The sequence below is a fragment of the Pomacea canaliculata genome, linkage group LG14 (assembly GCF_003073045.1).
Source record: "Pomacea canaliculata isolate SZHN2017 linkage group LG14, ASM307304v1, whole genome shotgun sequence".
Taxonomy (NCBI): Eukaryota; Metazoa; Mollusca; class Gastropoda; order Architaenioglossa; family Ampullariidae; genus Pomacea; species Pomacea canaliculata.
In genome coordinates, this window is record NC_037603.1 from 13,521,408 (window position 1) to 13,536,868 (window position 15,461).

The following is a 15,461-nucleotide window of genomic DNA, read 5'->3' on the forward strand; positions in this document are numbered from 1 at the left end:
AAAAGATTCTGACTCGATCTCTCCATCTTGTCCATCGATCGTCCGGGTCTATTTATCTATCTTCCTGTCTTTCAACCTGTCAAATAAAAACTTGAGCCAAACTTGCGCAGTCTTTGTAGACTGGGATTTCCTTGTCGACATTTCTGGTCCGGGAAGCAGCTGTGTCGAAACTTGAAGGAGAAAAGTATGGAAGGAGAAAGTTGGTTGGACGGAGAAATCAATAGGAGCTGTTGAAGGTTTGAAGAGGTCTTGGACATTTCCAGAGCTAAAAGTGGTCCTGCTGCAGACTTGCTTCCGTCTCTCAGTTCCGTTTCACTCCCAGCTAATTTCTTTTTTCTTTTTTTTTTTTCTTTTTTTTTCTTTTTTTTTTTTTTTTTGCATGCTAGTTGTTTTTTTGTTGTTGTTGTTGTTGTTGTTGTTGTTTGTTGTTGTTGTTGTTGTTGTTGTTGTTGTCTTCTTCTTCTACTGGTGAACAGGATTCCCAAGCACGCACACATTCTAATACCTGTGACTAGTTCATCCCCGATATGGCATCCATCCCATCCCATCCATCCTATAAAATACTTCATACATGCATAACAAACATACATAAATGATGACAGATTTCCTTCACACACATGTTGCATAAATGTATCCATACAGAACTACTTATATTTTATTTCCTTTAAAAAAGTCATTGTGGTGACATGGTGAAAGATCCGCTCTGGGTGGGCCTAAACTGTCTTTCTGTTACATGAAAGAATATCCACCATTATCATAGTAAACAGCAGCAACACATTCAATATAACAATTCTTTTGTGGCTTTCTTCACATTCATTAAAGTGAGCTGCTTTCAGCTGCCTCTGAAGCGCCCATTAGGCGTGTAACTCAGCTGCCAAGATTGCTTTAATGACTTGCCCGTATGTTTGCCTCATCTCCTTTTTTTAATGTCTTCGTGTCCTTACAGGTCCTTGTGTCGCAGGGGTTGTGGGTCTGACAATGCCTCGCTACTGTTTGTTTGGAGACACTGTCAATACGGCCTCCCGTATGGAATCCACAGGCGCAGGTAAATTGTCCTTTTTTTCACTTCTGGTTCGCTTTGTAGGAGATTTTTATTATCTTCTCCTGCTTCGACTTCCTGTTTTGTCCACGTGTTTTGTCTAGGTGTTTCGTTTACTTGGTCTGTCCACGTGTTTCGTCTGCGTGTCTCGTCTTCGTGCTTCATCTCCTTGTTTGTTTTGTTTACGTGTTTCGTCTACGTGTCTTATCTACATGCTTCCTCTACATGTTTCGCGTCTACGTTTGCAAGCTGCATGACCTGCATGTTTCTTGAAACATGACGACACTGGACTGTTTGCTGCAGTTGTTTTACTATGTCTTAACCGATAATCAGAATGTTAAAAAATTTCAAAACACTAAGAAAGAGTTCATTTTTCAGTGTCATGATAGATAAATTATATATATAACCCTGCACCATTCCAAAGGTAGATAATGCATAAGTAGCCAGATCAACAAAGTAGTAAATATCACGGTGAGAGAATACTATTGTTGCCATGAAAAAAGCAGTACCCCTTTCAAACTACCACCCTTCATACCTCTCAATGTTTTACTTCTCTGATATTCCGACTTCTTACATAACGTACATGTCAGAGCCGCTAGGTGTCGCAATATGTAACTGCACTAAATCTGCTTTCACCGCTAAAGGGAGGGAGAGAGGGATCATAAAGGAAACGGGCTTATTGACAGCCTCCCTCCTGTTTCTCGATCGAAAACTTCTACAGAAACTTTCCATCCCCTCAATACAAAAGGCCAATTGCTAACCGCAAAGACCCTTCTGAGGTAGAAGACTTGAATGTTCAAGAAATCCTTGCCCCCATGGAGTGAAAAAAGTATTAATTCCAGCTTTGCTCTATCGTAAGTGTCGTTAGAGAGAAAAATGGACAAAGGGAAGTAAAAAGCTTGCACGAGAAGCGTGTCCTGCGCACGTGACCATGGGTTGGTTCAGAAAAGCGGGATTTAACTCACTGAGGACAAGCTAAAATGACAGATTCGGAAGAGGGTTAGCAGGCGTTTCTTGCTGACCAACAGCTGATAGTCATTTCGAGATTTCCTACTAGCGAACTATCGACTGTATGGAGCTGACGCATTCAAATGCGCCAGACATTCTCTAAATAACAACATACCTTGCAATCTATTCCTTATATAAATTGCTAAAAAAAAAGTTAGGATGAGACATCATTTGTTTCCAAACTTTGTAATATTAGCAAAAGAAAATAAAGGTGAAAGGTCACTTGGCAAGTTGGTCGGTATGTTCGTTGTTTAGATTATGTTTTGGATGATGGTAGCAACGATAAAGAGGATTTCTATGACGATGAAAACAGTATTAACCTACACGTAAAACTGAAACTGGGCAAGCGATCCATGCGAGTAGACACTATTTTCAGTAAAATGTCGATGATGCAGAACAATTTGATGATATGATTGGTATTTTGAAGACTTTGATATCTCTGATTCATTTTTTTTAATTTAACAGCTTTCAGAGTTCACGTAAGTCAGGATTGTAAGAACGCACTGGACGAGCTGGGAGGATACCATCTCGACCTCCGAGGAGAAACAGAGCTGAAGGTAAGTTTACGATTTCTGAGCCTCCATACCAAGAAGAGATTTCAGATTCCGGAAGGACGACCCACTACCATGGCGACAAACAGGCTAAATCCGTACTTTCATCATAATTATATAAAAAAATCACATTAAAATTATAATGGGAAAGTAAAAGGTTTGAAGGTAGAACCAATAAATGTCTTTTATGCTAATCTAGGAAGATAACATTGCCTATAAAATAATGGTGGATTATAAATTGCTGACAGAATATAACAGTAACTGAAGAACCAGCTTTTCCAAATACCCGGCGTCCTTGCTACTAAGGATTTTCGCAAATTTTCAACAAATGCTGCTAAAATTCCTTCTCTAATGCAGTTCTTTAAACCTTAACAATGCTTTTTGTTTTATTTCAACCGGATATGGTATCGTAACGATCGTTTTCTTTGGTAAAGGTGAAGTTTGAAGTCTTTTATTGAATATTTTACAGTTTCTGAAACCTTTCTAGCTACAGTTTTCCCTTCACGCCCTCTATACTTCCTGTTTCTTTCATGTTCTTAAAGCATGTATCACCTCAGACTGTGATTTATATCAAGATTATGCATTTGAATATAGTTTATTTTTTATTTTTAAAAATCCTTCGACAGTAGCATTTCTCAGGTTGTTGGCTGAAAATTGTGCTGAAAGAGAAAGATTGGAGTATCCGGGAAAAATTCCACAAATGACAGCTCTTCAAAAACGAGCTGCATCCAGAAGAAAAATCGAGTGTGTCCTTGGCTGAGATCCAGTCCAGAACCTTCTGTGACGACTGACAGTTTGACCATTCCACATCCATGCCACCCAGCCATTTCGTTTACCATTCCTCTGTCCCTGGGAATGAACTAGCGAAGAAAGAAAGGAAGATACAAAAGAAACAGAACGGAAGACAAACTCGTACTCATCTGGACGGATGGACGGATCGGAAAATAAATGAGACAGTAAACCAAAAGGAAAAAGTGGAGCGGAAGAGGGAAGGCGACAACACGCTGCCTCCTGTAATTTTCTTCGTCTTGGGGAGAGTTATCGAACTTTCGCTCATTTCAGTTCAAACTCCGGAACCTAAAATGATTGCTTTCCACATAATGAAAGAAACAGTCGCCGCCTTTTTTTGGGAAAAAAATGTCTTTCTTCGTTCCTAAAACAAGGATTTCTTTTATTTCTTCGATTTTAATTTATGTTTTACCTTAGAAACAGTTTTTTTGTATTTGCCCTTGCTCCATTAATTTTTCTTTTTTATTTTTTTAGTTATTTTGTGAATTGCTACGTGTTATTACTCTATTATAAGGGGCAGAACCGCGCATGCATCGATACTCACCGCAGGGTGTGTGCGCGCCTTTGTGTTTTGCTTTGCAGCCAGAGAGCTTAATGATGTGTGTTTGTGTGTGTGTGTGTGTTTGTTTGTGTGTCTGTGTGTGTCTGTTTGTGTGTGTGTGTGTGCGTGTGTGTGCAGGGCAAAGGGAAGGTGGTCACTTACTGGCTAGTCGGAAAGGAAGGCTGGACTAGAGAGCTTCCCAAGCCCCCTCCCCTGACTGGGTAAGTATGTCCCTTTCTCCTTCTTTCTTTCTATCCCCTCCTTTTTATTTTCTGTTTTTCTATTTTTTTCCTCCCTTCTTTCTTTCTTTCAGTGTGCGTGTGCGACTGCATTATAGTGTAAACTTACTTGTCTATATTTCTGTTCGTGCATATTAATGTGTTGTTGTTGTTGGTTTGGTTGGTTTTTTTTTTTGTTTTGTTTTTTTTGGTTTTTTTTTGTAATGATGTCAGCTTTTTCCTATTTTGCACGACGAACCACTCACGTTACCCAATTTTGACCATTTGGCACGAATGCGCTTGGCGATGTAATAATGGCTTACTAAGTAAATTGACTTCATTTTATTCATTGTATTAAAATTTATTGAATCAGGTTGAAACAAGTTTTCTAAATCAAAATAACCAAACTAATTTGTAGTCTTAAAAGACTTAGTGACAGCAGAAATTCAAAAGACATATGTTGAACGCGAGCATTATTTATTGTTTATTTGTCTCCCCGAGGTGAGGAATTAAATCACTTAAATAATGTCTGGGATGTTGGTGTTCTCCCTGTACTAGTTCTCACCTAAAAGGAAGAGTTATGATTTGTTGGAGAAATACTTTCTCTGGGAATGGGATCGAACCCTTTTTGCAACAGGGAGGCTTGTTAATTCTTCAAAGAGTTCCTATTGTCTTCGCTCACATACTTATTTCTTTCACATGAACTATTTAGTTACAGGCAAGTTTAATCCTGAGAGCTCAAGAAAAGTGAGAAATTTCTCACTCAAGCAAGCAAACAATAAGCTTTCACCGATTTTCCCAAGTCCTCCTCCTTCAAAATTTTGTTTGTTTGCCTTTTTTTTTTTTTTTTTTTACTTTTTCTCTCAACTTCTTAGATTGGCGTTGAGGGATTTGATAGAAAGACTCGTCTTGTGGAATTCCTTTTAGAATTTCAGAACCACTCACGAGTGCTAACAGAAAGTAGAACAATTCCCGAGCAAGACAGTTATTGACTGACCAGAAGAGGTTTGCCCTGGCCAAGGCAGGCTTTGACTCTTGAAGTGGTCCTGGTCCTGGTCCTGAAACGATTTTGGCCATGGACCTCGATCGTTAAAATCGTCCGCCAAACATAAACTGGAATGAAGCCTGGCAAGGTTTGTTCCTGTGCACTTTCATCTTCAGTGTCACTAATGTGACTTCAGTGTCATGTGAACATGATTGCATCTGAGAAACACATGTAGGGGACTCCCTGCTTGGATGAAATCATATTAGGGGTTCATAGGTGAACGGCCTGACACTTCTGTCTTGATTTTAGAGTGTAATGTTGAAAAGGGATTAAACTAGACTTTCACCACCACCATAATGTTCTACAAAGGAGTTATGATAGTACTAACTCCAATTAACCGAAGCAGACATTGCTAATATTCAGAGAATGTTTATTGAATTTTTTCTTGAGATGCCTTGCATCTGCGAGAATGTGTATGTGGGCTTCCATGTGAAATATGGATAATCGAAACTTTTGCAATATTCGGAGTTGCTTCCAATTATATTTACCTTTTTTTCTGGATGTATTTACAGTCTCGTAATGCAGAGTGCTTCTTCATCCACCCTATTATCACCTCCTCCACACTCACCCACACCCGTCCACACTCGCGGATTCCGACTTCCATGACCACCGTCCTGTTGTCCACAAGCTTATCTATTTCCTCATAAATCTCTTGTTTTACATCAGTTATAGACAGAGCTTCTGTTATTGTTGTTTTTCCTTTATCCAGAGGCCCAACAAATTTGTTTAATCTAATTTTGTGTTTTCGTGTCCTCACTCATTATCCTTCCGCCTTGGAATTCTCACAGGAGGAAGACAGAAAAGGGGGGGTTGAACATTTCACATTTGTTTTTACGGTGTTGTCTTTTCTACTATCAGGGAACAATGAAGGAAGTTATTTTGGGGTTTTTTTTCTTTAATTTTAGAATTACGCTGTTTTCTTGTTGTTGTTGTTGTTGTTGTTGTTGTTGTTGTTGTTGTTGTTGCTGTTGCTGCTGCTGCTGCTGCTGCTGCTGTTTTTTCTTTTGTTCCTCCCTTCGCCCCTGTGCCTTTTTTCACTAAATCCACTTCACAGAAACCTGACTTTTCGTATTACTACCCCAACATTTGTCATGCCTTTAAACCACACTTTCATCTTTCTGTAATTATCATTTAACCGATAATTAATCAGGTCCGAACTGAATTTGTTGCTGTTTTATATTTGTACTATTATTTAAAATCTACGTGATTTAAAAACGTTTTTGCCAAACCCTGAAATAATTGTAAAAACTCTCAAATTTCTTTTAACTTTTTTTCATGAATTATTACCTTCCGTTGGCTTTTTCATTCTTTTTTAGCTGTCACTTGAACAAACAATTTTTATTGTAAAACTAAGATTACAGCGTAAGCTACCGGATGATTGTTTAAAACATTTCCTTTTTTTTCAAAAGAAATAATTTACAGAGATTAGTTTTTTTTTTGTTTTCTTTTTAGTGAAACTCGATTTATAGAACTGCTTCATGTTTCGCAAGAAGCTGCTGTGGAATCATTTGTTTGAATTAGTTTTGCGAAAGGCGGCTCTAAATTATTTTTTCGTAATTTTTTTGTTAGCAATATTGAAAACTGACTATATTTCTAACATTTTTTGAGAGAAGTTTAGAAAACAAGATCGAGATATATTTTTTAAGGTTTCTTCTTTGCTTCGAACAACAGCAGAGAACTGGATTTTTCTTACAAATTAGAGACTTTGCTTTTTTTCTGTTGTAACAGTGCAATATTTATTTCATCCGGAACCCAATAGGAGTTTAGTCCTTGGTATTTCTCGAGGAACAGAGGGCCGCAACACGGAACCCAACAGATTTTTAGTATTCTCAATATGAGTTGTCATAATAGATATCTCGTATTATATCAAACATCAATTAATCTCATTTTAAAGATTGACTACAAGCAACAAAGACTGAGAACTTACCAAAACCACCTTCTATCACCTCCATGATAATTGAATGACCCTTACTTGTTTGTATTAATTATACATAATATACCAAATAATTGACCTAAGCATTTATCTGGGTTTTTCTTTTTTTTACTATTTTACTTGCAACAGGGAGGACAATCATGGGTAAGTTTATTTTTAATCTATTTTTTTCACAATAAACATAAAAATACAAAATTATCTTGATATAATATTATTCAACGAGAGCTATCAGGTATAATGTAAATATAGTAAATAAGTCAATAAATGTATGTTTGTTTGGCTGTGGAAATGATGTTAATACTTTACAAACAGTTGTACCACTCACACATTTTATAAGCAAAAACTTTATCGACGTTGGAAACATACAATAATATGACTGAATAATCAATAATCAATAATCTCAATAATCTGAATCGCAGATATGCGACATCATAAGCAGACTAGCTGGGTGGCGGGTTCGTTGGTTGTGAGGATTCTGTAATCCACTAATTAGTGTGTCTTTTCGTTTAAATTTTCAGACTGGCTTCCTTGTTTCCTGAGTTGTCCGATCCTAGTGTTCTCTTCACGAACAGCAACGCCACAGCTGCAACAAGCAAGGACACCAGCACGACCAGCGCCAACGAACACGCTAAACCAGAACCGTTTGATTTCGCCGTGGGTGGAGCCCACCCGAGGTACAGAAGGAGAGGACAGTGGTCGAGGGGAGTCCTCCGATGGAGACTCGCCCCTTAGCCCTAAGACAAGCGTGAGCTGTGTTCAGCCGGATCCAACATTAAACCACGTAGACACCGGAAAAATATCCAGACCAAGTTCAGCTAGAAAAGAAACCATAAAGACAGACTCAAATTACGGGGTGCATGGACACAATGAAAGATCCCCAAACAGGGGAGGTAATTCTAAGGGTAGGTCATCGCCTCGATCTTCCAGTGGGGAGAACGGAAACGGTAAACGTAACAGGCTTCAGGACAGGACCAAGGGAAGCAACTGCATGGTGACCGAAGCCGAAATATATCCCGAAGCGAAAGCATCCACGCCTGAGAAAGCCAAACTCGCCATGTCCAGTGTAAATCCGGGTTCCTTTGAAACAGACATGTGTGACAGTACAGAGGGAGTGGAGATGCACCCGTTGCTGGCGTCAGATCCCGTTGCCGTTGAGGGCGTCACGACGTTTGAGATGTTGGACGAGAAGCGGTCGGGCAGAAAACCGTTAAGCGGCGACCACCACGTCAAGAGAAAAGCCGGCAACAAAGATGGCGGCATGAAGCCTAGACGCGCCAAAGCCAGCATCGACAACTCCACCAACTCTGTTGTGTCTGCTTCCGATGTACGGTTACAGGGTGACATGTCGGACACGGCCAGCAAGCTGCTCCAGATGGGAGACTCGGAGGATCTCACTCCTGTGACCGAGGTCTGAGGTTCGTCTTCGTTCTGCTGACTTTTTGCTGAATTAGGAGAAATGGTTGGAGCGGAGGAGGAAGAGGCTGGAGTGGACTTCCGAGTACCTCACACACAATGATAAAATTGTGTTCGTCTGTGTGTGGTGGTGGGGAGAGGGGAAGATGATTCAGCTGTTGGTCAGAGCTTTGCTGCAGCTGGGTGGGTCTGCTGCGGTGGTGCGTGTGAGGTGCTGCATGGTGGCCAGTGTTTTGCTGCAACAGTTGTTGTTACTGCCTTGTGGTGTCCAGACAAGTCCCTCATGGCCAGTAATTCAAAACGAAGAACTTCTAGTCATCAAGGTGCATTCGCGCGCACGTGCGCATGTGTATGTGTGGGTTTATGTTTGTATGCGTGTGACAGATTGTGTGTGTGGTTTGTTTGTGCATGTAAGTGTGGTAACATGAGCAATTTCTCTGTAATATTTCTGGCCAGAGTCACTAGGTGTAATCCACAAGCAGTCAAAACCTCCTCTGGGCCAAAGTAACTCAAACCCTATGTTACATGCTGCTAAGTGGTCCAGGTCACAAAGTCTCACGACCATCTTATCAGGTCTCCACTTGTCAGTCACATCGCACGCTGCCAATTAGCCTCTCAGATATTACATAACCGATAATTTTGTTTCAATAACACCTACTTTCCACAGGGGCCATAGTTAGGAAGCAAGAGCAAGCCGTTTCCCTCGGGTAAAAATCGTCTTGTTTCCGAACTTACAAAGCGGTCTTCAAACCCCTTGGACACTACATCATGTTCTTTGTTCCAGGGCACCTTTGCCACCATTGTAATTAATCATTAAGGGTAAAATCGTATCTGTGGTATTTGGACACCACCTTACAACTTCAGAAACAAGATTCTTGTCTTTGGGTTTCCCGTGTTCCCCCGGGGCAGCGACTTACCCTCGCTTCATGACTACTGAACCTGTACAAAAGCAAAATTATTTCACCATAAGAGTAGAACAGATTTTCTCACTTAGCAGCGTGCAATGTGTTCATGTCTATAACCACATTTTCTAACAGTCCCCTGATGTAAAAATGTGTGTTTTGACTGAACCTATTGACGACTGTGCTGCAGCTGTGCACGTGACCTTACAAGAGTGCGGGTGCACGTGTTTGGGTATGAGTTCATTAACACTTGTTTCTTGGATTATGTTCGTTTTTTATACACAAATCCGTCTTTCATACCTTCAAAGCACACCTGTAGTAGTGAGCTGTCCAAAGCCTTTCATTGAATGTGTTGAACACAGATGTACCCATACTATAAAGTGTTAGCTACGAAAATGTTTTAAAGTTTTCACTCGCAAAATTGAAACATATCTCTGCTTCACGTTTTTGTTATTGTTTCGCGACCTTCTACGTTTTCCAGATAAATAAATAAAAAAAAGCCATTTGATTTATATGTTTGCCATGGGTAAACAAACAAGTCTGTTTCTTTGTGTAGCAGGTTTATCGACCTGTCGGCAAGTCGGATCAGTTCGGTCGATTGGATCTGCTGGCTGGTCGATCCATTCGTTGGTCCGTCCATCCGGTCGAGTAATCGTTTCTTCGTTTGTTCTTGTCTTTGTTTGTTCGATCTCGGCCCGATCTAGTATCCCCCGTAATTTTAAATTTTACTGCCAAATATTTATTAACATTAGTGGAATATGCTTAGTTATTATTTTGGTCGTAGAAGTTGGCTTAAAAGGAACGAGAGGAACATGGCAGAAGACTGTTTTAATTATCGATGATACTGTAATAAGCCGACACATCGAAAACAAGAATAATTATACGAAAACCGTTACCTGAATCTTGACTTCCGGTTTCGTATTTGAAGTGAATGACCGATGGCATCTGAGCATGGGAAAAAACATGATAGGAGTTGTTTCACAAAACGAAAAAAAAAAATGTGATGGAGGGATCAAGATAACTCTACTGGGTATTCTTGGAATAATATTCTTGCAAAAAATAAACAATGCTGTGGCATGGGGTACTGATGACATCAGAAAAAAAGGAAAATCACTTACATTTCAGAGTTGGAAACTCCTCAGACTTGTTCCAGTTCCATCTATTTCTTCTTTCGAATTTTTTTTTTTTCATTTCTGCAGGCTCTTTGGAACCGGAAATCTCAAAGACCATTAAATGTCGATTACGGCGCTGAATTCTTCTCAATAACAGCAAAACCGGATACAGGTCTTTTTTTTTTTTCGTATCCTTTTTTTTTTAATCCTTGTAAATCTTCAGCAAGGAATTCTGCTATTGAAATTCCAGAAATGTTACATTTTTATTTTTCTATTCGCCTGTAATAACGACTCGTGTTTCAAGTCCTCAAACAGTTGGTTGTTTGTCTGCCAACAGCTCCACGCACCTTGAAGTTTCTCTCCCTCTCTCTTTTATTTTGTTTGCAGCGCAAAATATCTCTGTTTGTATAAAAGGTCTTTATTTTTCTCTTCTTTTCATTCAGTCTTCGTGCTCTTTTTTTTTTCTCATTACTCTTTCATTTCTCTATCGATCACTGCAGTTACAAACTAAAAAACAAATTACACATATTTCAGTTTTCAATCCATACTCTAAAAGAAGCTTTTGATAGTCCGTTAAAGCTGTTGAAACCGGAAAAATATTAGAAAAATACCCTCGGGGCCTGAAACTCTATCAAGATTTATCTTCACAAGGTAAGGCACTTAGCAAACCCATGTTAAACTCCGGCAAGTGTATATCACACGGAGAACACTTTTTTTTCCCTTTTGTCGGACGAAGGCAAATATTTGCAAAGTACAAACAACCCAGAAAGCGATTGAAATGATGTTTGTTAATGTCTTACGGTTGGTTGTAGTCTACCTCTTACCTGTGATATGTATGTATGTCCTATGGAACCAGTCTTTCACTTTTAACATCATGTTGTCGGCTTGAACTTGTGACAGATTGTTTGACAGTGTGTCTTGTGAATAAATGATTTTAGCGATTGTTAAGCTGTAGACTGAAATATTTTAAAGGTGTTTTATTAAACAAGGATGTTGCTGAGACCTGCAACATGTTTAAGAAAAAAAAACTTATTTTGAGAATAGTAATATTCCCTGTACTTCAACAAATTAGATATCTTGTATAAAGTTTTCTCCCGTGACATAGGTAGTCAATACACTTTAAGGTGAAAATATTTGTCTAACATATTCAAACTCTGCACGAGAGTAGTTGGAAACAGTATAACTGCACTGTCTAACTCGCCCTCCAGGTGTGACTGCGACAGGTGTGTTCTCACCTGAGTTCTCAATGAGGTAGATTACTCGGATATACCTCGTCTTCAAAGTACATTAGAAATCAGTCTAGAATGTCGGTGAGAAATGGTTGTGGGAGGGTTGAATCTGCAATGAGAGAACTTCGTGAGGATCGGCAGAAAGAGCAATGCAGGTTTGTGATAATAAGTAATGTGATTCACACAAGAGAGTGGGTTCAGATAGCACGAGCTTGAGTGCATCTCCTTTTATGGCGATGTAGTCACAGACGGTGTAGACGAGGACATTTTTTTCCACGTGACATCTGAAAACTGCAGGTAAAAATAGATCAGCATCCCTGGGACCAAGAAATCGTGATGAAGATGTTTTTCAGTAATCAACAAATTTAAATAACAAAAAAAAAATGTTATAGTTATCGTCAGCCTCTAATGTTGTGTGTGGGTGTGCGTGAGAGAGAGAAAAAAAAGACTTAAAGGAAGAAGAAAATGAGAGCAAATTTTGTATATACCCTTATGCACTCGAAGTGATGAAGTAACGCACTTGGTTACTTTATCAACAAACACTTGCAAACACTTTGTAGCACGTTTGGCTGGACATGCACGTGCATTGTGTTTGCCTGACACACAGGGTGAGGGAGGGAAACAAGGAAGACAACAAGTTAGAAGGAAAGAAACTGAATTTACAATTTATTCACCACGTTTGCTTTAATTAGACACCTTACAATCACGCGGGGGAAAAAAATTTGTTTATTTATTTTTCCTTCGTACTTTTCTAGTTTATTCGTACTTTTCTGGTTTACACAAATGTATGCACTCTTTGACACAGTTGGTTTACACTGTGAAGCGAACATGTCTTGACTAATGCGGGAGTTAACGCTTCAAGTATTTGTTTTCTTTCTTTCGTTTTCTTTCTCTCTTCACGTCTTCAAGCGATCACTTGGCATGACTTTGTAAATTTTTCCGATTGTCCACAGTAGGTCTAGGGCTGTTATCAGATTCCACAACAGATAATTAACGGAATGTGTGTAGTAGCAATATTCATTTTTACCTTTTCGAATACTTTTTTCCTGATCAAATAAAAGTGTTTTCAATGGCTCGTGACTTTTTCCTTTTCCCTAGTATGACAACTGCTTGCAAGTGTGTACGCGCGCTGGAGGTATGCATGTGTATTTAATTTCAAATATTATTCTTGCTTTTCTCTTCTTTAATGAGGTATCTATTTATAAACAGTTCATTCACTAATTTTAGTTGTGCTTTTCTCATTCATTTTTTTACCTTTCCATCTGTAGCAGGCAATCAACTTCATCTGAAATAACCACAGATAAAAAAAAACAAACGAGAACAAATTAAAACTGGAAATAAAACTCCATTTTCTGTGAAACTGGATAGCCAAGACTTGTAACAGGAAATTACCTTTCAAACTTGCCGAGATATTGTGATAGTTGTTGGACGCTATTGTCTCAAACTGAATATAAAATTTTTTTTCCGAATTGCTTTCTGCAATTAGAGTAATTCTAACGATGGCCGTGTTAATTTCAAATTAACACTTAGAGAGGATCTGTTGTTTTATACTCGCTGCTCTCGATTGTGGAGAAGGTCGTAAGTTCAAGGCTGGCCCCAGCAGGTGCCTGAACCACTCCCCACAGAAGAAATAAATGGTAAAATAAAGAAGAATGTGAGGGAGGTAGTTTACTTTTCTCGTTCGATTCCCAAAATCCTGAGACATTGGTGTTCTCTGTTCCCAGATACAGGTTTGCAGAGACATTTTGCCTAAACTCCTTTTGTTTTCCCCTTATCTATATGCTTATAACGTTTTATTATATCTGTCTCAGAAGCGGATAGCTCAGGGGTTAAAATCCAGATGCTAGCCGGTTCGATACCCGAACGGCGCAGCAAATATCTCTCAGTTGACACAGCTGTCGGGAGTGGGTACCTGACTGAAACATGAAATAATATCATTGTAATTATATAAAATATTTCTCGCCCTTTGTAAATTTGTTTAATTTATGGTGAAAAGGATTTAATCTCTGTACTAGGATTGTAATGAGTAAATATATTGTCGTGCATAGACAGGATTGTCGTGTGTAAATACGACTGCTTTGCGGAAATGACAGAGCGATGAAGAGAATATGACTTCGACGAGGAAACTTACTCGCTTGGTTGTCCTCTTTGATTACAAAAACAATTACCATAATATACATAATATGCAAAAAGCCGTACGCAGAAAATTATTGCAAGCTAACTCCTGCAACAGTCCAAGGGAAGTAATTTGCCCCTTTTCCCAACGGGATCGTTTTTGTTTCCGTTAGACTGTTAGCACTCTTCTTTCCTTAACAACGTCGTTAAACTCTTGAAATAATTGTTTTTAACTTCTAATTTTCCTAACATTGTTTAAAATCGATGACTGGTTTATTTGATCGTTAATTCTTTCCCCTTTAGGGTGATTCTCCGCTGTACAGGGACAATCGAATAACGATCGATGCGTGTTTGGAGGAAACTACTCACATCCATAGAATAGCGACAAGAAAAATTCACAGACTGTACACGCAAGTCTCAAAACTTTAGCTAAATCCATTATCTTCAGTCAAGCTCATGACTAGATATTGACGACCTCGCGGTCTTTACAGTTTATTTTAAATTTCTTAAATTATTTTTATAGATCAATATTATAACCATCTTTCAGGAACATCCTGATGGTATAAAAGATTATTGCATTAATCTGTATTTGGGATTAAAAGATGAGATTTTAAAAAAAACAAAATTAATAGACGTCGCCGACAGGATTCGAACCTGTGCGGGGAGACCCCAATGGATTTCTAGTCCATCGCCTTAACCACTCGGCCACGACGACAGCTGCGAGTACCCGGCTTGGAGACCGACATCTACTTTCTTATTATCGTAGATATCGATAATTTATACGGTTAGACTAAAGACTATTATGATATTGTCTTTCAAATCAATTTAATTAAATGGAGGGATTAATGAGAAATCGAATTTATATCTTTTGATAAACGTCTACACTTTAAAAAATCTTAGAAAATAAATAAAAGATATTTAGATATATAAATCTATCCAAAAAATATATATATCATTTCCAGAAATATATAACTGCGGCCTCTTGATTGTATCTGTAAATTTGCATGGCTTTTATTTTCGTGTTGGAAAATGCTGGCTTTAATTAATGAGTTAGTTTGCCCAGACCTAATTGACAAGCCTGTATATATATAGCTGTGGAGCACATTTGTTAGTTATTTCATTATTGTGACGAACATTCTGGACCCTCGATCACGTCCACGGCACGTGATTTGACAAGCAAGCCTCGGATCTGCTGAAATGGTTACTCTGAAATTTTTTTGCAAACCAACGCATGTAAGCATTGAATTGAGGAGGTATGACATGAGGATGCTGTCCACTCATTTTCATGGCCGCTATGGAAATGGGTAAACTTCCGAGCAGAAACACAGGTTAAAAAAAAGAATTATTTAAAAAGGTCACTGCAGTTCACCACATGTGTGGATGAAAACTGTGCCATGTTACCATCCAACAAGCTGACAGATGATGTTTGCACTTTTTCTTCTCTCCCTCCCCTCTCTCTTCTTATTCTTCTTCTCATTTCTGCTCAGGAGGTTGGAAGTAAACATCTCATCACGAACTTGTATTACTGGGCTGCTGGCCGGCGATTGTTTTCCCCGCTGGCCGGCG

At 38.9% G+C, this 15,461-nt stretch overlaps 1 protein-coding gene and 1 non-coding gene across 2 annotated transcripts in view; one reads left to right on the forward strand and one right to left on the reverse strand.

Annotated features, from left to right (window-relative positions):
- LOC112555351 (olfactory guanylyl cyclase GC-D-like) overlaps nucleotides 1-12,882 on the forward strand; it is a 75,065-nt gene extending 62,183 nt beyond the window's left edge. The window contains exons 15-19 of the mRNA XM_025223711.1: nucleotides 947-1,045; nucleotides 2,513-2,604; nucleotides 4,067-4,149; nucleotides 7,254-7,268; nucleotides 7,643-12,882. Coding sequence (XP_025079496.1) covers nucleotides 947-1,045; nucleotides 2,513-2,604; nucleotides 4,067-4,149; nucleotides 7,254-7,268; nucleotides 7,643-7,856 — 503 coding nt within the window. The 3' untranslated portion in view covers nucleotides 7,857-12,882. The remainder of the gene's footprint in view (nucleotides 1-946; nucleotides 1,046-2,512; nucleotides 2,605-4,066; nucleotides 4,150-7,253; nucleotides 7,269-7,642) is intronic.
- A 1,646-nt stretch (nucleotides 12,883-14,528) lies between these two features.
- On the reverse strand, nucleotides 14,529-14,610 carry Trnas-aga. The gene has a single exon. It is a non-coding gene; the product is annotated as a tRNA-Ser (tRNA).
- Nucleotides 14,611-15,461: the final 851 nt, after the last annotated feature.